This window comes from Carcharodon carcharias, chromosome 5, assembly GCF_017639515.1.
Source record: "Carcharodon carcharias isolate sCarCar2 chromosome 5, sCarCar2.pri, whole genome shotgun sequence".
Lineage (NCBI taxonomy): Eukaryota > Metazoa > Chordata > Chondrichthyes > Lamniformes > Lamnidae > Carcharodon > Carcharodon carcharias.
This window is the reverse complement of record NC_054471.1, coordinates 39,026,071-39,045,557: the sequence shown is the minus strand read 5'-3', so window position 1 is coordinate 39,045,557 and position 19,487 is coordinate 39,026,071. Positions and strand designations below refer to the sequence as shown.

Genomic DNA, 19,487 nt, shown 5'->3' with positions numbered 1-19,487 from the left:
TAGCAGAAAAATAGCAATTGTTTCATGCATATGCATTATAGGAAGTTTCAATTTAAACGAATGAGTAGTTAACAGTTGTTTGAGCTCTGAATTCTCCATTTGAAGCATTATTAACAATGATCCGTTCAAATTATTGGATTATTTCACTCAGAATTATCAGGAGTTGAACGACTAGTTTTGGCAAGTCTGACTCAGTATGGCAACAGTAGCGGTTATCTGCCAACACTTCCAGTTCCTCATTGAATTCTAAAATATAAAGGGGAACTCAGCCCCAAGTGTAAGCCCAAAGAATGAGATTTTACTTCTTGCTTGACTATCTGCCTCCATGTAAAAATAAGAGTGAGTATACGTTCTTGGGTGTTTAACTTCCAAGTATCATTGCTGCTGTTTTTGCCTCCCTTGTTAAACCACTTCATGCAACCAAAAACAAGACATATTTAATTCAATGGATGTACTGTAATGATACATGTCGAAGGATTCCCCATAATTTGATTCATTTAGTTTTGTCTCCCTTCCTGTCCACAAAGTTATTGACTTCCTGATTAGGGTATGTTTTCACCCTCCAGTACCTTGATGCAAATGATCATTACTCTGGCTTGTGCCTTGATTGTTGGCAAGGTTTTGGACAGCACGGAGTGTTCCAACGCCAAGCTCAATTCCGTCCCCAAGTGACGGCCACGTGTGCTTTACGGCAAAGGCTTTGGGAATAACGATGAAGCATGGGGACCGAAGCTGGCTTCCCCTGTCTAGGTCTTTTGAAGCTAATTGTGGCACGCCTACATTCAGCTTGCTCAAGGTCAATTAACTCATAACAGAGCTTCCTGACAAATTGCTATCCAAAAACAGCTCAAGATGAGTCTCTAAGAATCTGTCCCTCCATCATCTAAAATACGCCTTGAAGATACTTGCCACTGCTCCTTTGACAGCACTTTCTAAACCCACAATCTCTAACAGCTAGAAGGACAAGGGCAGCAGACACGCAGGAACACCACCACCTTGCAATTCCCCTCCAAACCATACACCAAACTGACTCTGAGCTATATCACTGTTCTTTCACTGTCACTGGATCAAAATCCTAGAACTCCCTTCCAAACAGCAGTGAGTGTACTCACACCATAGACTGCAGCGGTTGAAGACAACGGCTCACAACTATGTTCTCAAGGGAATAAGGGACGGGCAACAAATGCTGGCCTAGCCAGTGTTGCTCACATCCCAGGGACAAATACAACTGAGGACCAGCCACAGGGGAGGCAATAAGGTAGTGGTATTGTTGCTGGCCTAGTAATCCAGTGACACAGGGTAATGCATTCGTGAGGTACTGTGGGCTGTCAGCAGCAGCAGAATTGTACTCGAACACAATCTGTAACCTCATGGCCTGGCATATCTCCCACTCTGCCACTACCATCGAGCCAAGGTATCAACCCTGGTTCAATGAATAGGGCAGGAGGGCATGCCAGGAGCAGCACCAGGCATACCTAAAAATGAGGTGTCAACCTGGTAAAGCTACATCACAACATGACTATTTGCTTGCCAAACAGCATAAGCAGCAAGTGATTGAAAAACCTAAGCGATCCCACAACCAACAGATTAGATCTAAGCTCTGCAGTCCTGCCACATTCAGTCGCGAATGGTGGTGGACAATTAAACAACTCACTGGAAATGCCCTTCCTCAATGACTGGGGAGCCCAGCATGTCAGTGCAAAACATAAGGCTGAAGTATTTGCTACAATCTTTAGCCAGGAATGCTGAGTGGATGATCCATCTTGGCCTCCTCTGGAGGTTCCCAGCAGCACAGATGTCAGTCTCCAGGCAATTCAATTCACTCTACGTGATATCAAGAAACGGCTGAAGGCACTGGATACTGCAAAGGCTATGGGCCCTTATAATATTCCAGCAATAGTACTGAAGATTTGAGTTGTGCCCAAGCTAAGCTGTTCCAGTACAGCTACAACACTGGCATCTACCTGGCTATGCGGAAAATTGCCCAGGCATATCCTGTACACAAAATGCAGGACTAATCCAACCCGGCCAATTACCGCCCTAGCAGTCTACTCTCCATCATCAATAAAATGATGGAAGGGGTCATCAACAGTGCTTAGCAAAAATCTGCTCACTGACGCTCAGTTTGAGTTCCGCCAGAGCCACTCAGCTCCTGACCTCATTACAGCCTTGGTTTAAACATGGACAAAAACGCTGAACACACGAGGTAAGAGTGACTGCCCTTGACATCAAGGACGCATTTGACCAAGCGTGGCATCAAGAGGCCCTAGCAGAACTGGAGTCAATGGGAATCAGGGGGAAAGCTCTCCCCTGGTTGGAGTCATACCCAGCACAAAGGAAGATGGTTGTGGTTGTTGGAGGTCAGTCATCTCAGCTCCAGGACATCAACTGCAGGAGTTCCTCAGGGTGTTGTTCTCAGCCCAACCATCTTCAGCTGCTTCAACAATAGCCTTCCCTCCATCATAAGGTCAGAACTGGGGGTGTTTTATGATGATTGCACAATGCCCAGCACCATTCATGACTCCTTAGATAATGAAGCAGTCCATATCTAAATGTAGCAAGACTTGGACAATATCCAGGCTTGGGCTGACAAGTGGCAAGTAACATTTGCGCCACACAAGTGCCAGGCAATGACCATCTCCAACAAGAGAGAATCTAACCAGCGCCCCATTACATTCAATGTCATTAACATCACCGAATCCCCCACTATCAACATCCTGGTGGGGTTACCATTGGCCAAAAACTAAACAGGACTAGCCATATAAATACTGTGGCTACAAGAGCAGGTCAGAGGCTAGAAATCCTGCAATGAGTAACTCACTTCCTGACTCCCCAAAGCCTGTCCACCAACTACAAGGCACAAGTCAGGAGTGTGATGGAATACTCCCCATTTGCCTGGATGAGTGCAGCTCCCACAACACTCCAGAAGCTTGACACTGTTCAGAACAAAGCAGCTCGCTTGATTGACACCGCATCCACATTCACTCCCTCCACCACTGACACAGTAGCAGCAGTGTGTACCATCTACAAGATGCACTGCAGGAATTTACCAAGGCTCCTTAGACAGCACCTTCCAAACCCACGACCACTACCGTCTAGGAGGACGAGGGCAGCAGATAGATGGGAACACCACCACCTGGAAGTTTCCCTCCAAGTCACTCACCACCCTGATTTGGAAATACCTCGCCGTTCCTTCACTGTTGCTGGGTCAAAATCCTTGAACTTCTTTCCTAAGCTATACCACATGGACTGCAGCTGTTCAAGATGGCGATTCCACACCAACATCTCAAGGGTAACTAGGGATGGGCAATAAATGCTGGCCCAGCCAGCGAAGCCCACATCCCATGAATGAATAAAAAAAGAATTGATTATAAATTGCTTCCTCTTCTGGTCACTATTATGTCTCCCTTCCGTACAATTTCTTTTTTATAAAATTGGGTTCGACATCACTATTTTAATTTTTTTTTTAGAACATGCAGGTTCAATTTTAAAAATCACATGGCCCAAATCAAATGGCTGAGAGGCTGTCAACAATCTAAAAAACAAAATTACAGAGTGTTTACCATGGAGCCACTGATCCAGGGTTTTATCCAACATGTTCTTCATGGCAAGAAGGAACTCAGGGTTGATGAGTAGTCCAGTGGTGCTGTTTTTAAATTTATCCTGGAGGCAAACAGAGTTATAGAACTGCTGCACTAACTTTATCTGCCACAGCTCGAAGGTTTCCGACATCTCTTTCCGTTCTAATCTGCGCACCGCCTGAAATGGAAAGAGCAAACAGTGCTAAATTGTGTAGTCTTTCTCGATCTGAGTTGGATGACAATGCAAAGCAAAATTTTTAATTTTTTTACAAGACAATTTGATAAAGATTTACTTAGGAAAATGCAGTGGAGCTCATTGTTGAACTATTTAGCGACATTTTCTTCCATTTGAATTATTCTTTAACATTTCAAATGTGCAATGGATTCTGGAATAGCCCCACTTCTAAAATGCATTCATTATGCTCATGCTTTCTGAGTGCCAGCAGAAAGACTGCAGGAATGGCTGCTGAAAGTCACTTCCAGCGACATCTCTGCAACTCAACAGCAATGCCCGCTAGATGAAACGAGTGTCTGGGCTACAAGTGGCACACAGATTACATCAGGAGCACCATTGTTCTATGCCTACAAAAAGGATCGCAAAGTACACTGCAGATCCAGTGCATTGAAACATGGAATGGTAACAGATGGGTTCATGGTTGAAAACTTTTTCAAGTTCTGGGTTTTGATCTCAACCATTATGGAAGCCACTTGGCAGAAGCTGAACGTCATCAAGTAAGGGGAGGTGATGGCGTAGTGATATTGTCGCTGGGCGTAATCTAGAGACCTAGGGTAATGCTCAGAGGACCCAGATTTGAATCCCACCTTGGCAGATGGTGGAATTTAAATTCAATAAAAATCTGGAATTAAAAGTCTAATGATGACCATGAAGCCGTTGTCGACTGTTGTAAAAACCCATCCGGTTTTCTAATGTCCTTTCCTTTAGGGAAGGAAATCTGGCTCCAGACTAGGTAAGGACTCTTAAATGCCCTCTGAACTAGGGCAACTGGTAGGAAATCTGGGAATAGGTTTCACGCTGCTGTCTTCAAGTGAAGTTAGTGTGTAGCGGAGAGATAGTAGAAATAGGAATGGGCTAAAAATACCTAAAGAGTCCAAAAGATCCCTGTTTTACCTGATCAATGGCTATATATGTAGGTAACATTTCTGGCTTCTCTTGAGTAACACATTCATATAAGATGGATGAGAGCAAGTCTAGCATGTCCTGTTTCTGAAGGGAGAGAACAGTTTTATTGTTAATAACATAATATTCTTTTTAATCAATGACAAAAACGTACATCATAACAATCAGCCCTAAACTACTTTCCATCTTGTCATATGCATAAATGAAATGTGGATAGTTAACTTCAGCACTCATTCAGATTCAGCCTAACGATGCCTTTAATGGGGATTTACAACATTAGCAAAACTACGCAACTCAGACCTGAAAAAAACCAACGAAAACACTTAATGCTTAACACTTCAAACTCAAGTTTTCAGCAGTTGTGCATTTTTCAATTTGTGACAGTATATGGGAATTCAAGCAAAGTTAACAGATCGATAGTCTGAGTTGTCTGCATGGCTGATGCAGTGAGTACAAGGATTGGCCACCGTAAGATGGTGAATGTGCACTTACACTCACCACATCCCACATCTCCAAGTTTCCGGAATGTTCACAGTATTCAACAGCTGCATGCAGCAAAGTTTCTGTCTTAAAGGAAAAATTAAAGCAAAATCCAATTGATGATTTTTGCTTCCCTTTATGGAAAACAGGAGTAGTGGAACATCAAATTCCAGAGGCTAAGTATTCCCACTTGGCAAGTTATGGCAGTACCTGACGCTTCTAACTCATTATGCTGCCTCACCTAGCTGTGACACGGTGTCTCCACAGCATTGCAAGAGTTACAATCACTCGTTAAGGCAACTAAAGCAGGTAGCCTGACAGCCCAGGGAGCGGCAGAGCTACCCTGATCAGAAATGTCCCAGTTTTATATCCCCATTCCTCTGTACATAGGTAGCAGATATCAGACAAGACTGCAGTGGAGTGCTATAGAGAAAGCTGGAAAACTCAGCATGTCTGGAAGCATCTGTAGACAGAGAAACAGGGTTAAGTTTCAGTCCAATATGATTCTTCTTTGGAACTCAGTTCAAACTGCACCCCAGGAACAGACTGTGAGAATCACACTGCGCTCCAGTAACAGATTGAGAGAATCGCACTGCGCTCCAGTAACAGATTGAGAGAATCGCACTGCGCCCAATTGACAGAAGGCGGGAATCGCACTGCGCCCAATTGACAGAAGGCGGGAATCGCACTGTACTCCAGTGACGGAGTGCGGGAATCGCACTGTACTCCAGTGACGGAGTGCGGGAATCGCACTGTACTCCAGTGACGGAGTGCGGGAATCGCACTGTACTCCAGTGACGGAGTGCGGGAATCGCACTGTACTCCAGTGACGGAGTGCGGGAATCGCACTGTACTCCAGTGACGGAGTGCGGGAATCGCACTGTACTCCAGTGACGGAGTGCGGGAATCGCACTGTACTCCAGTGACGGAGTGCGGGAATCGCACTGTACTCCAGTGACGGAGTGCGGGAATCGCACTGTACTCCAGTGACGGAGTGCGGGAATCGCACTGTACTCCAGTGACGGAGTGCGGGAATCGCACTGTACTCCAGTGACGGAGTGCGGGAATCGCACTGTACTCCAGTGACGGAGTGCGGGAATCGCACTGTACTCCAGTGACGGAGTGCGGGAATCGCACTGTACTCCAGTGACGGAGTGCGGGAATCGCACTGTACTCCAGTGACGGAGTGCGGGAATCGCACTGTACTCCAGTGACGGAGTGCGGGAATCGCACTGTACTCCAGTGACGGAGTGCGGGAATCGCACTGTACTCCAGTGACGGAGTGCGGGAATCGCACTGTACTCCAGTGACGGAGTGCGGGAATCGCACTGTACTCCAGTGACGGAGTGCGGGAATCGCACTGTACTCCAGTGACGGAGTGCGGGAATCGCACTGTACTCCAGTGACGGAGTGCGGGAATCGCACTGTACTCCAGTGACGGAGTGCGGGAATCGCACTGTACTCCAGTGACGGAGTGCGGGAATCGCACTGTACTCCAGTGACGGAGTGCGGGAATCGCACTGTACTCCAGTGACGGAGTGCGGGAATCGCACTGTACTCCAGTGACGGAGTGCGGGAATCGCACTGTACTCCAGTGACGGAGTGCGGGAATCGCACTGTACTCCAGTGACGGAGTGCGGGAATCGCACTGTACTCCAGTGACGGAGTGCGGGAATCGCACTGTACTCCAGTGACGGAGTGCGGGAATCGCACTGTACTCCAGTGACGGAGTGCGGGAATCGCACTGTACTCCAGTGACGGAGTGCGGGAATCGCACTGTACTCCAGTGACGGAGTGCGGGAATCGCACTGTTCTCCAGTGACGGAGTGCGGGAATCGCACTGTTCTCCAGTGACGGAGTGCGGGAATCGCACTGTACACCAGTGACGGAGTGCGGGAATCGCACTGTACACCAGTGACGGAGTGCGGGAATCGCACTGTACTCCAGTGACGGAGTGCGGGAATCGCACTGTACTCCAGTGACGGAGTGCGGGAATCGCACTGTACTCCAGTGACGGAGTGCGGGAATCGCACTGTACTCCAGTGACGGAGTGCGGGAATCGCACTGTACTCCAGTGACGGAGTGCGGGAATCGCACTGTACTCCAGTGACGGAGTGCGGGAATCGCACTGTACTCCAGTGACGGAGTGCGGGAATCGCACTGTACTCCAGTGACGGAGTGCGGGAATCGCACTGTACTCCAGTGACGGAGTGCGGGAATCGCACTGTACTCCAGTGACGGAGTGCGGGAATCGCACTGTACTCCAGTGACGGAGTGCGGGAATCGCACTGTACTCCAGTGACGGAGTGCGGGAATCGCACTGTACTCCAGTGACGGAGTGCGGGAATCGCACTGTACTCCAGTGACGGAGTGCGGGAATCGCACTGTACTCCAGTGACGGAGTGCGGGAATCGCACTGTACTCCAGTGACGGAGTGCGGGAATCGCACTGTACTCCAGTGACGGAGTGCGGGAATCGCACTGTACTCCAGTGACGGAGTGCGGGAATCGCACTGTACTCCAGTGACGGAGTGCGGGAATCGCACTGTACTCCAGTGACGGAGTGCGGGAATCGCACTGTACTCCAGTGACGGAGTGCGGGAATCGCACTGTACTCCAGTGACGGAGTGCGGGAATCGCACTGTACTCCAGTGACGGAGTGCGGGAATCGCACTGTACTCCAGTGACGGAGTGCGGGAATCGCACTGTACTCCAGTGACGGAGTGCGGGAATCGCACTGTACTCCAGTGACGGAGTGCGGGAATCGCACTGTACTCCAGTGACGGAGTGCGGGAATCGCACTGTACTCCAGTGACGGAGTGCGGGAATCGCACTGTACTCCAGTGACGGAGTGCGGGAATCGCACTGTACTCCAGTGACGGAGTGCGGGAATCGCACTGTACTCCAGTAACAGAGTGCGGGAATCGCACTGTACTCCAGTAACAGAGTGCGGGAATCGCACTGTACTCCAGTAACAGAGTGCGGGAATCGCACTGTACTCCAGTAACAGAGTGCGGGAATCGCACTGTACTCCAGTAACAGAGTGCGGGAATCGCACTGTACTCCAGTAACAGAGTGCGGGAATCGCACTGTACTCCAGTAACAGAGTGCGGGAATCGCACTGTACTCCAGTAACAGAGTGCGGGAATCACACTCTACTCCAGTAACAGAGTGCGGGAATCACACTGTACTCCAGTAACAGAGTGCGGGAATCACACTGTACTCCAGTAATAGACTGCAGGAATCACACTGTACTCCAGTACTGTGAGGATCACATCCTACTGAAGTAACAAAATGTGGGAATTGCATTCTACTCTCGTAACATGTCCAGAATCACCCAAAGAATAATATCCACATTAAGAACCAGAAAAATAAAACTGCTAGAAACAGAGGATAAAACAAAAAATTCCAAATGCTAAGATACATAACTCTCACAAAACAAATGTGATGTGGAAGGCCATTCAGTTCATCTCCAGGGAACAAATCTACCATCATCTCATTAAGCTTATCGGTAAATGATTCAGGAGGTCCAATTCCATTGTGATCACTCTCACTGCAATACTTTATAAATTTCCAATTAACTAGCTTCTTGAGCAAGGAAACTGCGACAAATAATTAACTATTTCTTATGCTAACTACCAAACAATTTTGGCTGATTAGTGAAATACATTCTGTCCCTCATTACAATTAAGTTCACCAGCTTACAATTTTGCTGATTATAGCTAAGTGCTTTGATAAATATTCGAAACAACATCAGAAAACGAAAGATAAAAGCAAAATACTGCAGATGCTGGACATCTGAAATAAGAACAGAAAATGTTGGAAAAACTCAGCAGGTCTGGCGGCATCTGTGGGGAGAGAAACAGAGTTAATGTTTCGAGTCCGTATGACTTCTTCAGAGCTAAAGAGAAGTGGAAATGTGATGTGATGGATTTTATACTGTTTAAGAGGGGGTGGAGCAAGATAAAAGGTGTGGGATAGGTGACAGCTAAGGACAGGGATAGGTGACAACTAAGGAGAGATTGATAAAGATATCATGGACACAAGGCAAAGGGAGCGTTAATGATAGTGGTAAAGACTGAAAGAGGTGCTGCTAGTGGCATAAAGGTAAGATAGCAGAAGCTTTTAACAGCAGAAGAGGAGTCAGTGCTCTGTGAAAGCACAGTATAGAAACAAGTGACAGATGGCCCTGTGGGGGAAGCGGGGTTGGAGAAAAAGGATTAAAAAAATGAACAAATAAATACAAGAATAAAATTTTAAGAAATAAAAAATTGGATTAAAAAGGAGTAGAGATGGAGGAGAGAGTTTATGGTCTGAAGCTGTTGAACTCGATGTTAAGCCTGAAAGGCTGTAAAGTGCCTAATCGGAAGATGAGGTGCTGTTCCTCCAGTTTGTGTTGGGCTTCAGTGGAACATTGCAGCAGGACAAGGATGGGCATGTGGAATGATAGCTAGATGGTGTGTTGAAATGGCAAGTGACAGGAAGGTCTGGGTCATGCTTGCGGACTGAGAGAGGGTGTTCCGCAAACTAGCTTACGTTTAGTCTCCCATTGGGAGCAGAGAATACCGCAGACCAAATTGAAGGAGGTGCAAGTGAAGCACTTGAAAGAAGTGTTTGAGGCTTGGACGGTGAGGAGGGAGGTGGTAAACGGGCAGGTGCTGCACTTTCTGCGATTGCATGGGAAGGTGCCGTGGGGAGGGGATGAGGAGTTAAGGGTGGTGGAGGAGTGGATCAGTGTGTCATGCAAGGAATGGTCCCTATGGAATGCTGACCGGGGGTTGGGAGGGCGGTGTGGTGATGGTGAGGGGAAGATGTGTTTGGGTGGTGGCATCATCCTGGAGTTAGTGGAAATGATAGAGGATGATCCTTTGAATGTGGAGGCTGCTGGGGTGAAAAGTAAGGACAAGGGGACCCTATCATGGTTTTGGGGGAGGGGGGGGATAAATGGGTGAAGGCAGAGATGCGGAAGATGGTCGGACACAGTTGAGGGCCCTGTCAACCACAATGGGTTAAGGAAAAAGGACGACATGTCAGAAACGCCATTTTGGAAGGTGGCAAAATCGGAATGATGCATCGGAGGCAGAGGAACTGAGAGAACGGGAAGGAGTCCTTATAGGAAACAGGGTGTGAGGAGCTGGAGTCAAGGTAGCTGTGGGAGTCAGCGGACTTGTAATAAATATTAGTGGACCGTCTATTACCAGAAATGGAGACAGAGGGGTCAAGGAAGGGAAGGGAAGTGTCGAAGATGGACTAAGTGAAGGTGATAGAGGGGTGGATATTGGAAGCGAAAAATCAATAAATTTTTCCAGGTCCAGATGAGGCCATGAAGCGGCACCAATACCGTTATTGATGTATCTAAAGAAGAGTTGTGGGAGGGGTCCAGAGTAGGACTGGAACAAGGAATGTTCCACATACCCCATAAAGAGACAGGCATAACTGGGGCTCATGTGGGGACCCATAGCCACACCTTTCATTTGGAAGAAGTGAGACAAGTTAAAGGAGAAATTGTTCAGTGAGCAAACAAGTTCGGCCAGGCGGAGGAGAGTGGTGGTGGATGGGAATTGTTTGAGCCTCTGTTCAAGGAAGAAGCGGAATGCCCTCAGACCATCCTGGAGGGGGATGGAGGTGTACAGCGATCAGACGTCCATGGGTGAAGAGGAGGTGGTTAGGGCCAAGAAACTGGAATTTGGTGATATAACGTAGGGCATCAGAGGAATCATGAATGTAGGTGGGAAGAGACTGCAGAAGGGGAAAGCAAATGGAGTCAAGATAGGAAGAAATGAGTTCCATGGGGCAGGAACAGGCTGACATGATAGGTCTACTGGGACAGTCCTATTTGTGGATTTTAGAAAGGTGGTAGAAGCAGACTGTCCAAGGTTGGGAGACTATGAGGTTGGAAGATCTCCAGAGGAGATGAGGTTAGTGATGGTCCTGGAAAAAATGGCTTGATGTTCGGTGGTGGGGTCATGGTCCAGGGGGAGGTAGGAACAAGTGTCTGAGAGTTGGCGCTCAGCCTCTGCAAGGTAGAGGTCTGTATGCCAGAAAACAAAAGTTGGGAGCAAAAGATTGAGCAGACTTTATACCAGATACAGGATTACACAGCATGGTAAGGAAGAAACATATGTACAGAATTAGAATTTTACGTGATATTGCTACTGTGATAAGGAACACTCACCTGTCCCTCTTTCTTTGAATGTTTGCAAAAGTACTCTGCAAATGACAGCAAAGCTGGATCAGAGGTAAAAGCTGAAACAGCTTCAGGCTGCAAAGAAAGCACAGTGGGGTTTTAAAATTTAGCTGACATATGGAGTCAAAAAATAAACTAAGCACTGTCTGTTTTTGTCACAAAGACACAGACATTTCTTAGCCATCAGTGTACTTTACAGAAGTGGGTTAGAAGGAAGCAGTTTTCTTGATTGTACCTTGATAGAAAGGAACTCGGGATTTCTGTGAGTGAATGTCTGAGCTAAAAGACTACGAAAGCCTTTCGGATCCTCTGTGTAGGAGAGATGTCCTGCTCGGAGCTTGACATAAAGAAAACCATCTTTCGACAGAATTGATCTGAAAGAAAGAGTCCATGACAATTGGGTGATAACAAATTTCAGCTTTCAGTTATTTCTACATTCAACAAATGGACAGGGCAAGGTAAAGACAAAAAATTAAGTTACAAGGATACTCACTGCAAACTTGGTGGTCCTTTAGAGAGATCCATCATAATCTCCCAATACTTGGGACCTTTTACTTTGATCTGAAAAGAGTAAAGCTCTTGTCATCTGTCTTTTATCTTGAGGTTGTTCATTTCTCTTAACTTGCCCCGATTATTACTTTATGATTGGATTCTTTGCAGCACATAGAATCTGACATTGTGCCACCTAACAAACTAACAACATGTCATTTGATTTATCCCTCAAAAGGCAATCAAAATGTTGTCTTCTGAGCAGAACCAAATGTTAAGAGGCATCCTTATAAGAGGAATGATTGAACCATGTTAGCTTATTTTGATTTTGTTCCCCCTACCTCGATAACCTGCCACAAAACAGTTTGCTCAATAATGAAGCTAAGAACTTAAAAAAAAATCTATTTCACCATGTTGAAATACAAACCTATTACCATATAATTGGGAAATGAATGAAAGGGCTATTTTTCCAATGTTATTGCTCACTGCACATGCCAATTGCATATTTAATCCAGAATAACAGCTAATAAAAATATACAAGCAGGATGAAATGCTGCCAGTTGCATTACTTTAGATCCCATACTGGAAAGTAGTTATGTTGATCTTACCAACAATGTTCTTACCAAAGAATGGTCTACTTTACCTCTTTTAGTAAGTGTAATTCAGGAAGAAGGCTAGGCGCCATGAGGTTTACTGTCATTTCCTCACACCATTGAGAAGCCTAGATTAAAAACAAAGATATAAGTTGCTTTTTGAAATACTTAAATGGCAGTTTCTAGAAATACTCATTTATTCCCTTCTACTCAACAATAACAATTTATATTTATACAGAACTTTTAACATAAACTATCAGGCACTTCACAGGAGTGTCATCGAATAACATTTAACACCAAGGTCAAGTAAGGGCTTAAGGTGTTAAGGCAAATGATCCAAAAGCTTGGTCAAAGAGAGAAGTTTTAAGGAGTGTCTTAAAGGAGGAAAAAGAGTTCGAGAAGTGGAGAGGTTTATGGAGGAAATTCTATAGCTAGTGCCTTGGCAGCTGAAGCTTCAGAAAAACTTTCATCCTCTGCTGGACCCCAGAAAGTGAATGGCTCCTGGAAGAATACAGCAAAAATGAAGACCCTGATGTGGCAACAGCATCCCACGAATCCCCTGATGAAGGATGTTTCATAAGATGGTAGGGAACAGCACAGAGGATTGACTTCACAAACTCAAGCCGAATGGCATGGAATCTCCTAAGCCATTCGAGAGCAGTCGGGCAAGAATCGCACCAATGGCCCAGAATCAACGCTAATGCCATTAGTTCACAGTTCCTAATAAACTCAAAGATACCGGCCAGCTGGGAAGATACACGGATGGTAAAAACAGCCCAAATGCAGTTTTTCAAGAAAGCCCACAGCGGACATAAACCCTTACAGACAAGGGGAAATATATCATTCCCTGACAGCACCCAAGTTGGGTGAAGCAGTAGGAGTCGATGGGATTTAGAATTCCTGAAGAACACGGGATCAAAGGCAAGGAAGTGGCTAGCAAAGATGTTTGGCAACATCCACAGGTGCCATTCCAAACATCTGGCATCAATCCAATATAGTGGCCACTTCCAAGCCAGGGAAGCCACTTGGCGACCCATGCAGCTACTGCCCATCGCTCTGCTTTCTAGAACATAAGGTCCTGGAATGCCTCCCACCCTGGAAGCAGCAATGCAAGCAGGTTTTTGCATAGGCTGCATTGGCTTAGAGCAGGTCCTGACACTGACCTTGCATACCGAGACTGGTTTCCAGAAAGGCCTGAAGACAGGAACCATCTTTGTTAACTTGTCCTGCACCTATGATACAGTGTGGTGTATAGGGAAGCTGCTGAAACTCCCCAAAATGACCTCCTTGTGAAAACCCTACAACTAAACTCCATGATCAGTAACCAACAGATCTGGTTGCATCTTGGAGATCAAACTAGCTGCTCACACAATCAACAACAGGCTCCCACAGGGATCAGTCTTTGCACCCGTCCTCTTCAACATATATACCAGTCACCTCCCTCCTACAAAGTCATGGACTTTGGTCAAGAGAATTGCCATGCAGGGAGCACGACAAGCAAACAAACCCTGGTGGGTTTGCTTGTAGGCTTCCAGGAGTGGTTCCTTGTTCAAAGGCACTAATTGCCTAATCAAGTAGCCTGGCATTGGGAAGGGGGTGGGCCCACTGAGAGCCACCCCCTGCCCTGGCTGCCAGCTCCCTCACCAAATCACTGCTCCTGGGACCTTCCTTGATCCAAGACCCCTGGTCGGTGTAGTATCAGCAGCAACCACCACCCTTTCAGTGGCACTGTTGAGTATAGAAGAGCCTCCAGCCTTTGATTGGTCAGCAGCGCCTGGTGGGAAGGACTTTCATCCTCAGGGTCTTTTAACCTGGGGCAAGGCCCGCTGCTGGCCTATTAAGTACCTGAGTGGCACAATATTGTCAAATGCATTCTGAGCAGCCATTCTTTGGTGTTTAGATCCAACAGGTTCAAGTGTTCAACAGACTAATAGGATTTCACTTCAAAGGTAAGCAACTTCATTATCAACAACTCCTGCAGTAAAGACCTCTTGAATGGCATTTGTTGCATGATAATCTAATTCCTGTGCATGGTTTTTTCCCTTCAAGCACGTCAATATTGGCTTCTTGAGTTTTCAGCTCTTCTAGATGTCACTCTTGTGATCTTGTGATAAAGATACATACATAAATTCCATGTATACTAATCCACTGCATTTCTCTCATCTACCAGGTCTGTTACCTCTTCAAAGAATTCAACGACATTTGCTAAGCATATTGTTCTTAAACCCTTTGAAATCTGTGCTGCCTAATCCTGACTATTTTCTCGAGATACATGGCAATTTCAGCTTTAAAGACTAAAATATTCCCTACCACAGATGCTAAGTTAACTGGCCTGTACTTATCCAGATTAGTTCTGTCTCCCTTTTAAAGAATGAGTACTGCATTGGCCACACTCCAGTTCTCCAGCACAATTCAGGAGCTCTGAAATAATAATTTGTTATATTTACTATTATAATTGCAGGGCCTTTGCAATTTGCTCCCCTTATCTCAGTCAGGATTCCAGGATGTATCCAGTCAGGTCCTGGCACATTGCCCTTCTCATAGCTTAACTGACTCGCCTAAAAAGTCCCTTCTGTCCATCATAATATCACTTATTTCAACCACTTCAGGATATGCCTCCTCCCCTATATCCTTCTCAGTAAAGACTGATGTGAAATGCTTAGCAAATATTTCTCACATAGGCAAAGAAATGCTATTGCCTTATGTTGCAAGTGCTTTTTATTTTAATTGCAAGAGAAGATTGATGACTGGTCTTACAAAATCTCCAAACACAAGTTAAAAAACCTTCAGAATGCCAATGAGAATTGCTTATCTCTACTTGGATAGAGTAGTTGTTCTATTGTTTATACTGTGACATGGTTATTCAGTTGGCATTTTACAATTCTATAGTGCTTGAGAAAGTCTAAAAACTAAAAGCTTAAAATGAAGTGGGGACTGGATAGTGCAACAGATTAAGTACAAAGAACAAAGAAAAGTACAGCACAGGAACAGGCCCATTGGCCCTCCAAGCCTGTGCCGATCATATTGCCTGTCAAACTATTGTACATTGGCCTTTCACCTCTGGGGCCAGGGTTTTAACCCAGGACTAAGATAAAGGAGAAACCTCTTCACTCGGGGAGGTTGTGAATCCTTGGAAGTGTTAGAGGGTTGTGGGTGCTCCATCATTATATTTACAGCTGAGATAGATAGGTCTCTCAGAGAATTAAGGGATATGGGAAGCAGCAGGAAAATGGAGTTGAGGCAGAAGATCAGCTCTGATCGGATTGAATGGCAAAGCCAGTTCAAGAGGACTATGGTCTGCTCCTATGTCTTATGTTCTAACATGCTAATTCAATAAAAGTTTCTCCTCTGTTGACTACAAGATTTCTGAATGCGTTTGAGTCATCTCAAATCAGTTCTAAAATGGACATTGAGGACAGAATACAAAATCTGATGAGTTGATAATTTAAGAGAGACAGAGAAATCGCAAGTATTAACATATTTAGAGAAGGTTCACTCAACTGATTCCTGGGATGAAGTGGTTTTCTTCTGAGGAAAGATTGAGCAAGTTGAGCCTGTACCCATTGAAGTTTAGAAGAGTGAGGGGTGATTTGATTGAAACATAAGATCCTGAGAGGACTTGACAGAGCAGATGCTGAGGGGGCGTTTCCGCTTGTGAGGGAGTCTAGAACTATGGGGTACAGTTGAAACATTAGGGGTCTCCCATTTAAGACCGAGATAAGGAGAATTCTTTTTTCTCTCAGAGGGTCGTTAACCTGTAGAATTCTCTTCCCCAGACTGCAGTGTTATCTGGGTCATTGAACATGTCCAAGGCTGAGTTAGATAGGTTTTTGATTGACCAGGGAGTCACGGGTTGTGGGGGGGCATACAGGAAAGTAGCATTGAGGCTACAATCAGATCAGCCATGATCTTGTCGAATCGCGCAGCAGGCTCGATGAGCCTAATGGCCAACTCCTGCTTCTAATTCTTGTGGTTTTTTTTTATTGGTGTAGGAAATGCTATAATGACTACAATGCAGTAGGAGTGCTCTTTTTCAGGTTAATGTTAAGATACATTGTGGACCATATCTACCTGTAGCAAACACAGCACTTGACCTGGTAATGCTTAACGATAATACTGGGAACAGAAGTCAGAGAGTCCTCATTTCCAGCAGAACTGACATCCCTTATCTGGATGAGCACAACAAGATGTCCTCAAAATATTACCTTAAAAGGAACACGATTACTATCAGGTGTTCACGAATACTAATCACAATGAAAAACTCGGATCGATTTTCTTTCTCCTAACTTAAATTTAATTAACCGCTTGTAGTACAAGGACTTGAGTATTGCTGAAAAAAGACATGATGTTAAAGCTTTTCATCCTGCACTCATCAGGACAAATTCATAAGAATACCAAATCTCAAAGGGAAAAACAGTTTATACTGCATGGGAAGAGGGTGCTGATTGGTTGGCAAGTGGACTCTGATTGGTAGAAGCATTGCTATGGAGAATGCACTAGGGAACAGCTAACTGCCAAACTTTTGTTTAAATTCAAACTATGCAGGTCAACTCTGATTGGACAATATGGGGAATGAACCAGGGAATGGCTGCCCTGCTAGCTTTTGTTTAGGTGAAAAAGGTGCAATGCGTGGACATGTTCTTTCTGTTTGCAAAGGACAGGGCCCTGCGTGTGAATATATGTAGCTTTTAGCACAAAAGCTAGCAGTTGAAGTACAGGCAGTGAGGTTAGATGTCAGGAGGTGGTTCCCATCCCACAGAATGGCAGATAGTGGGTCTCTAGAACAGGCTGCTGATCGTGCAGTGAACTGTGTGTTACAGGGTTTCTTAAAGCAAGAACTGGATGGGTTTCTGGCTGGGGAGATCATCACCTTATATTATTGAGGTAGGTGCCATATAACATTAATCCGGATCAGGTTGGGGTATCACCAGGGGTTGGGCGGGGGGGAAGGATCCCCATCTGAGAAGCCTTTTCCCGATTTTATTTTCCCCCTAATTGGCCTGGGTTTTTAGTCTGGTTCTTGGTGAAATTGCATCGGGTGAGCAATATATGTATCCTGACGCACGGGACAGTGTAATGTGTGGAACAGACTGGATGAACTAGTAGGTCTTTTCCTTTCTATCACTGTTTGTGAGTGATGCACATAGAAACATAGCTTGGCAGCAGCTGTCACTGCCTGCAGGGGAAAAGTGGACGGAGTGTAATGGACAGCAAACAGTCGAGGAACAATAAAAGGCGCAGGAGACGTGTGTGGACTGAACAATAGTTGAGCGGCCCAGTGGAGCTGAGTTTGGAAATGAGACTAAGAGATAATGATTCTTTTCAGTTGCTCGTGATCCCTTAAAGCCACCCTTCTGTGTTCAGATTTACACAGCAGGTTCCCTGGGGCAGTATGGATGCAAAACCTCCAAGCCAGTTTTCTCATTTTCCCTTAGAACAGCACCTCTACAGAGTCATAAAAGGTCTACAGCACAGAAAAAGGCCCTTCGGCTCATCGAGTCTGCACCGGTCAAAGAAGTACCTAACTATTCTAATCCCATTTTCCAGTACTAGGCCCATAGCCTTGTATGCCATGGCATCGCAAGTGCGTGTCCAAATAAATGGTATGACAGTTTACCACCCTTTCAGGCAGTGAGTTCCAGATTCCCACCATCCTCTGGGTGAAAAAATTCTTCCTCACATCCCCTCTAAACCTCCTGCTCTTTCCCTTAAATCTATGCCCCCTGGTTATTGATCCCTCCCCAAAACAGCATAACCTCCCTGCTCTTATATTCTATGCTTCGGCTAATAAAGACAAGTATCCCGTATGCCTTCTTAACCACCTTATCTCCCTGTCCTGCTACCTTAAGGGACTGGTGGACATGTACACCAAGGTCCCTCTGATCCTTGGTACTTCCCAGGGTCTGACCATGTATTCCCGTCCCTTGTTTGTCCTGCCCAAGTGCATCACCTCACACTTATCCAGATTAAATTCCATTTGCCACTGATCGGCCTTTCTCTATCCTCTTGTAATCGAAAGCTATCCTCCTCACTATTTACCATCCCACCAATTTTCGTTGCTGTGAAAATTCATCTTGGGGGAAACCAGAGTGTGAAGATTTCAATACCGATCTCATCCAGCAGCCCAACACTCTGATGCATTGCGGCTACCCAGTTGGCACTTTTTAACGCAACACTTGATGGTGTGGAGATATTGGGACTGGCAACAGACTTCAAGCACTGCAATATGAAAGTATTTCAGAAGTCAGAACTAGTGGCACTGAAAGAATAAACTAACTATAATTAGCATACAAGCAAGGCTCTGCTAGTGACAGCACACACCACTGTCAAGACTTTGTATAGAACTTAGCAGTCAGCCAAACCAGTGTTCCTTAAGACACGAATTTACACATCTGTGGAGCTGCTCTGCTATTGGGAAGTGAGAAAACTGCCCTGAAGAGTTTCTTTCCACCTGCTGGTAAATCAACCACTGAATAGTATGTGTAGCATTTGTGGAGTTCTTAATGACCAGCAATAGTATATTAAAAAAATCACTGACTAGCCACATGTAGGGCTGCAATGACACCATTTTATCAGGCACTAATTTTGGTGGAAAATGCCTTGCACACCAATTACACAAGTAAATGTACTTCATGTGTATATTTTTACTTAACAAAAGTCTACCATTATTAAGCGCAAAAATTTACAGTCTTTCCTTCTCCCAGTCTGGAATTCTAGCATGAATTTATCATGCAACACATCTTAGCTTTCTCATAGAATCATTTAATTTATGGCATAGAAGGCGGCCATTTTTGTCCAGCAGATGTGAGCCGTATTTTGCCTTGTATTTGAGTGATTGTTGAGAGAATGTTCTCTCAATGAGATGTGTCAGAATGCAGTGACGTACTGCTTCAACTTTCCCATGCCATGCCCTGTTGGAGCTTGCTTTCTTTTGCTGCCCTGGAACTGTTATTCTAATTGACTGAGCTGATCACAATGATAGCTTCCTATTCTGTACTATTCGATAGTCGCAGTCATAGT

The 19,487-nt window shown here is 45.4% G+C and overlaps 1 protein-coding gene across 4 annotated transcripts in view; it reads right to left on the bottom strand.

Annotated features, from left to right (window-relative positions):
* The window catches only part of anapc1 (anaphase promoting complex subunit 1), a 216,889-nt gene that overhangs the window by 18,894 nt on the left and 178,508 nt on the right, over positions 1–19,487 (bottom strand). For all 4 annotated transcript variants that reach the window (XM_041188482.1, XM_041188480.1, XM_041188483.1 and 1 more), the window contains 6 exons: positions 12,518–12,595; positions 11,879–11,946; positions 11,621–11,759; positions 11,374–11,460; positions 4,711–4,806; positions 3,564–3,759 (listed from right to left, as the gene is read on the bottom strand). In XM_041188482.1, the coding sequence (XP_041044416.1) occupies positions 3,564–3,759; positions 4,711–4,806; positions 11,374–11,460; positions 11,621–11,759; positions 11,879–11,946; positions 12,518–12,595 (664 nt within the window). The remainder of the gene's footprint in view (positions 1–3,563; positions 3,760–4,710; positions 4,807–11,373; positions 11,461–11,620; positions 11,760–11,878; positions 11,947–12,517; positions 12,596–19,487) is intronic.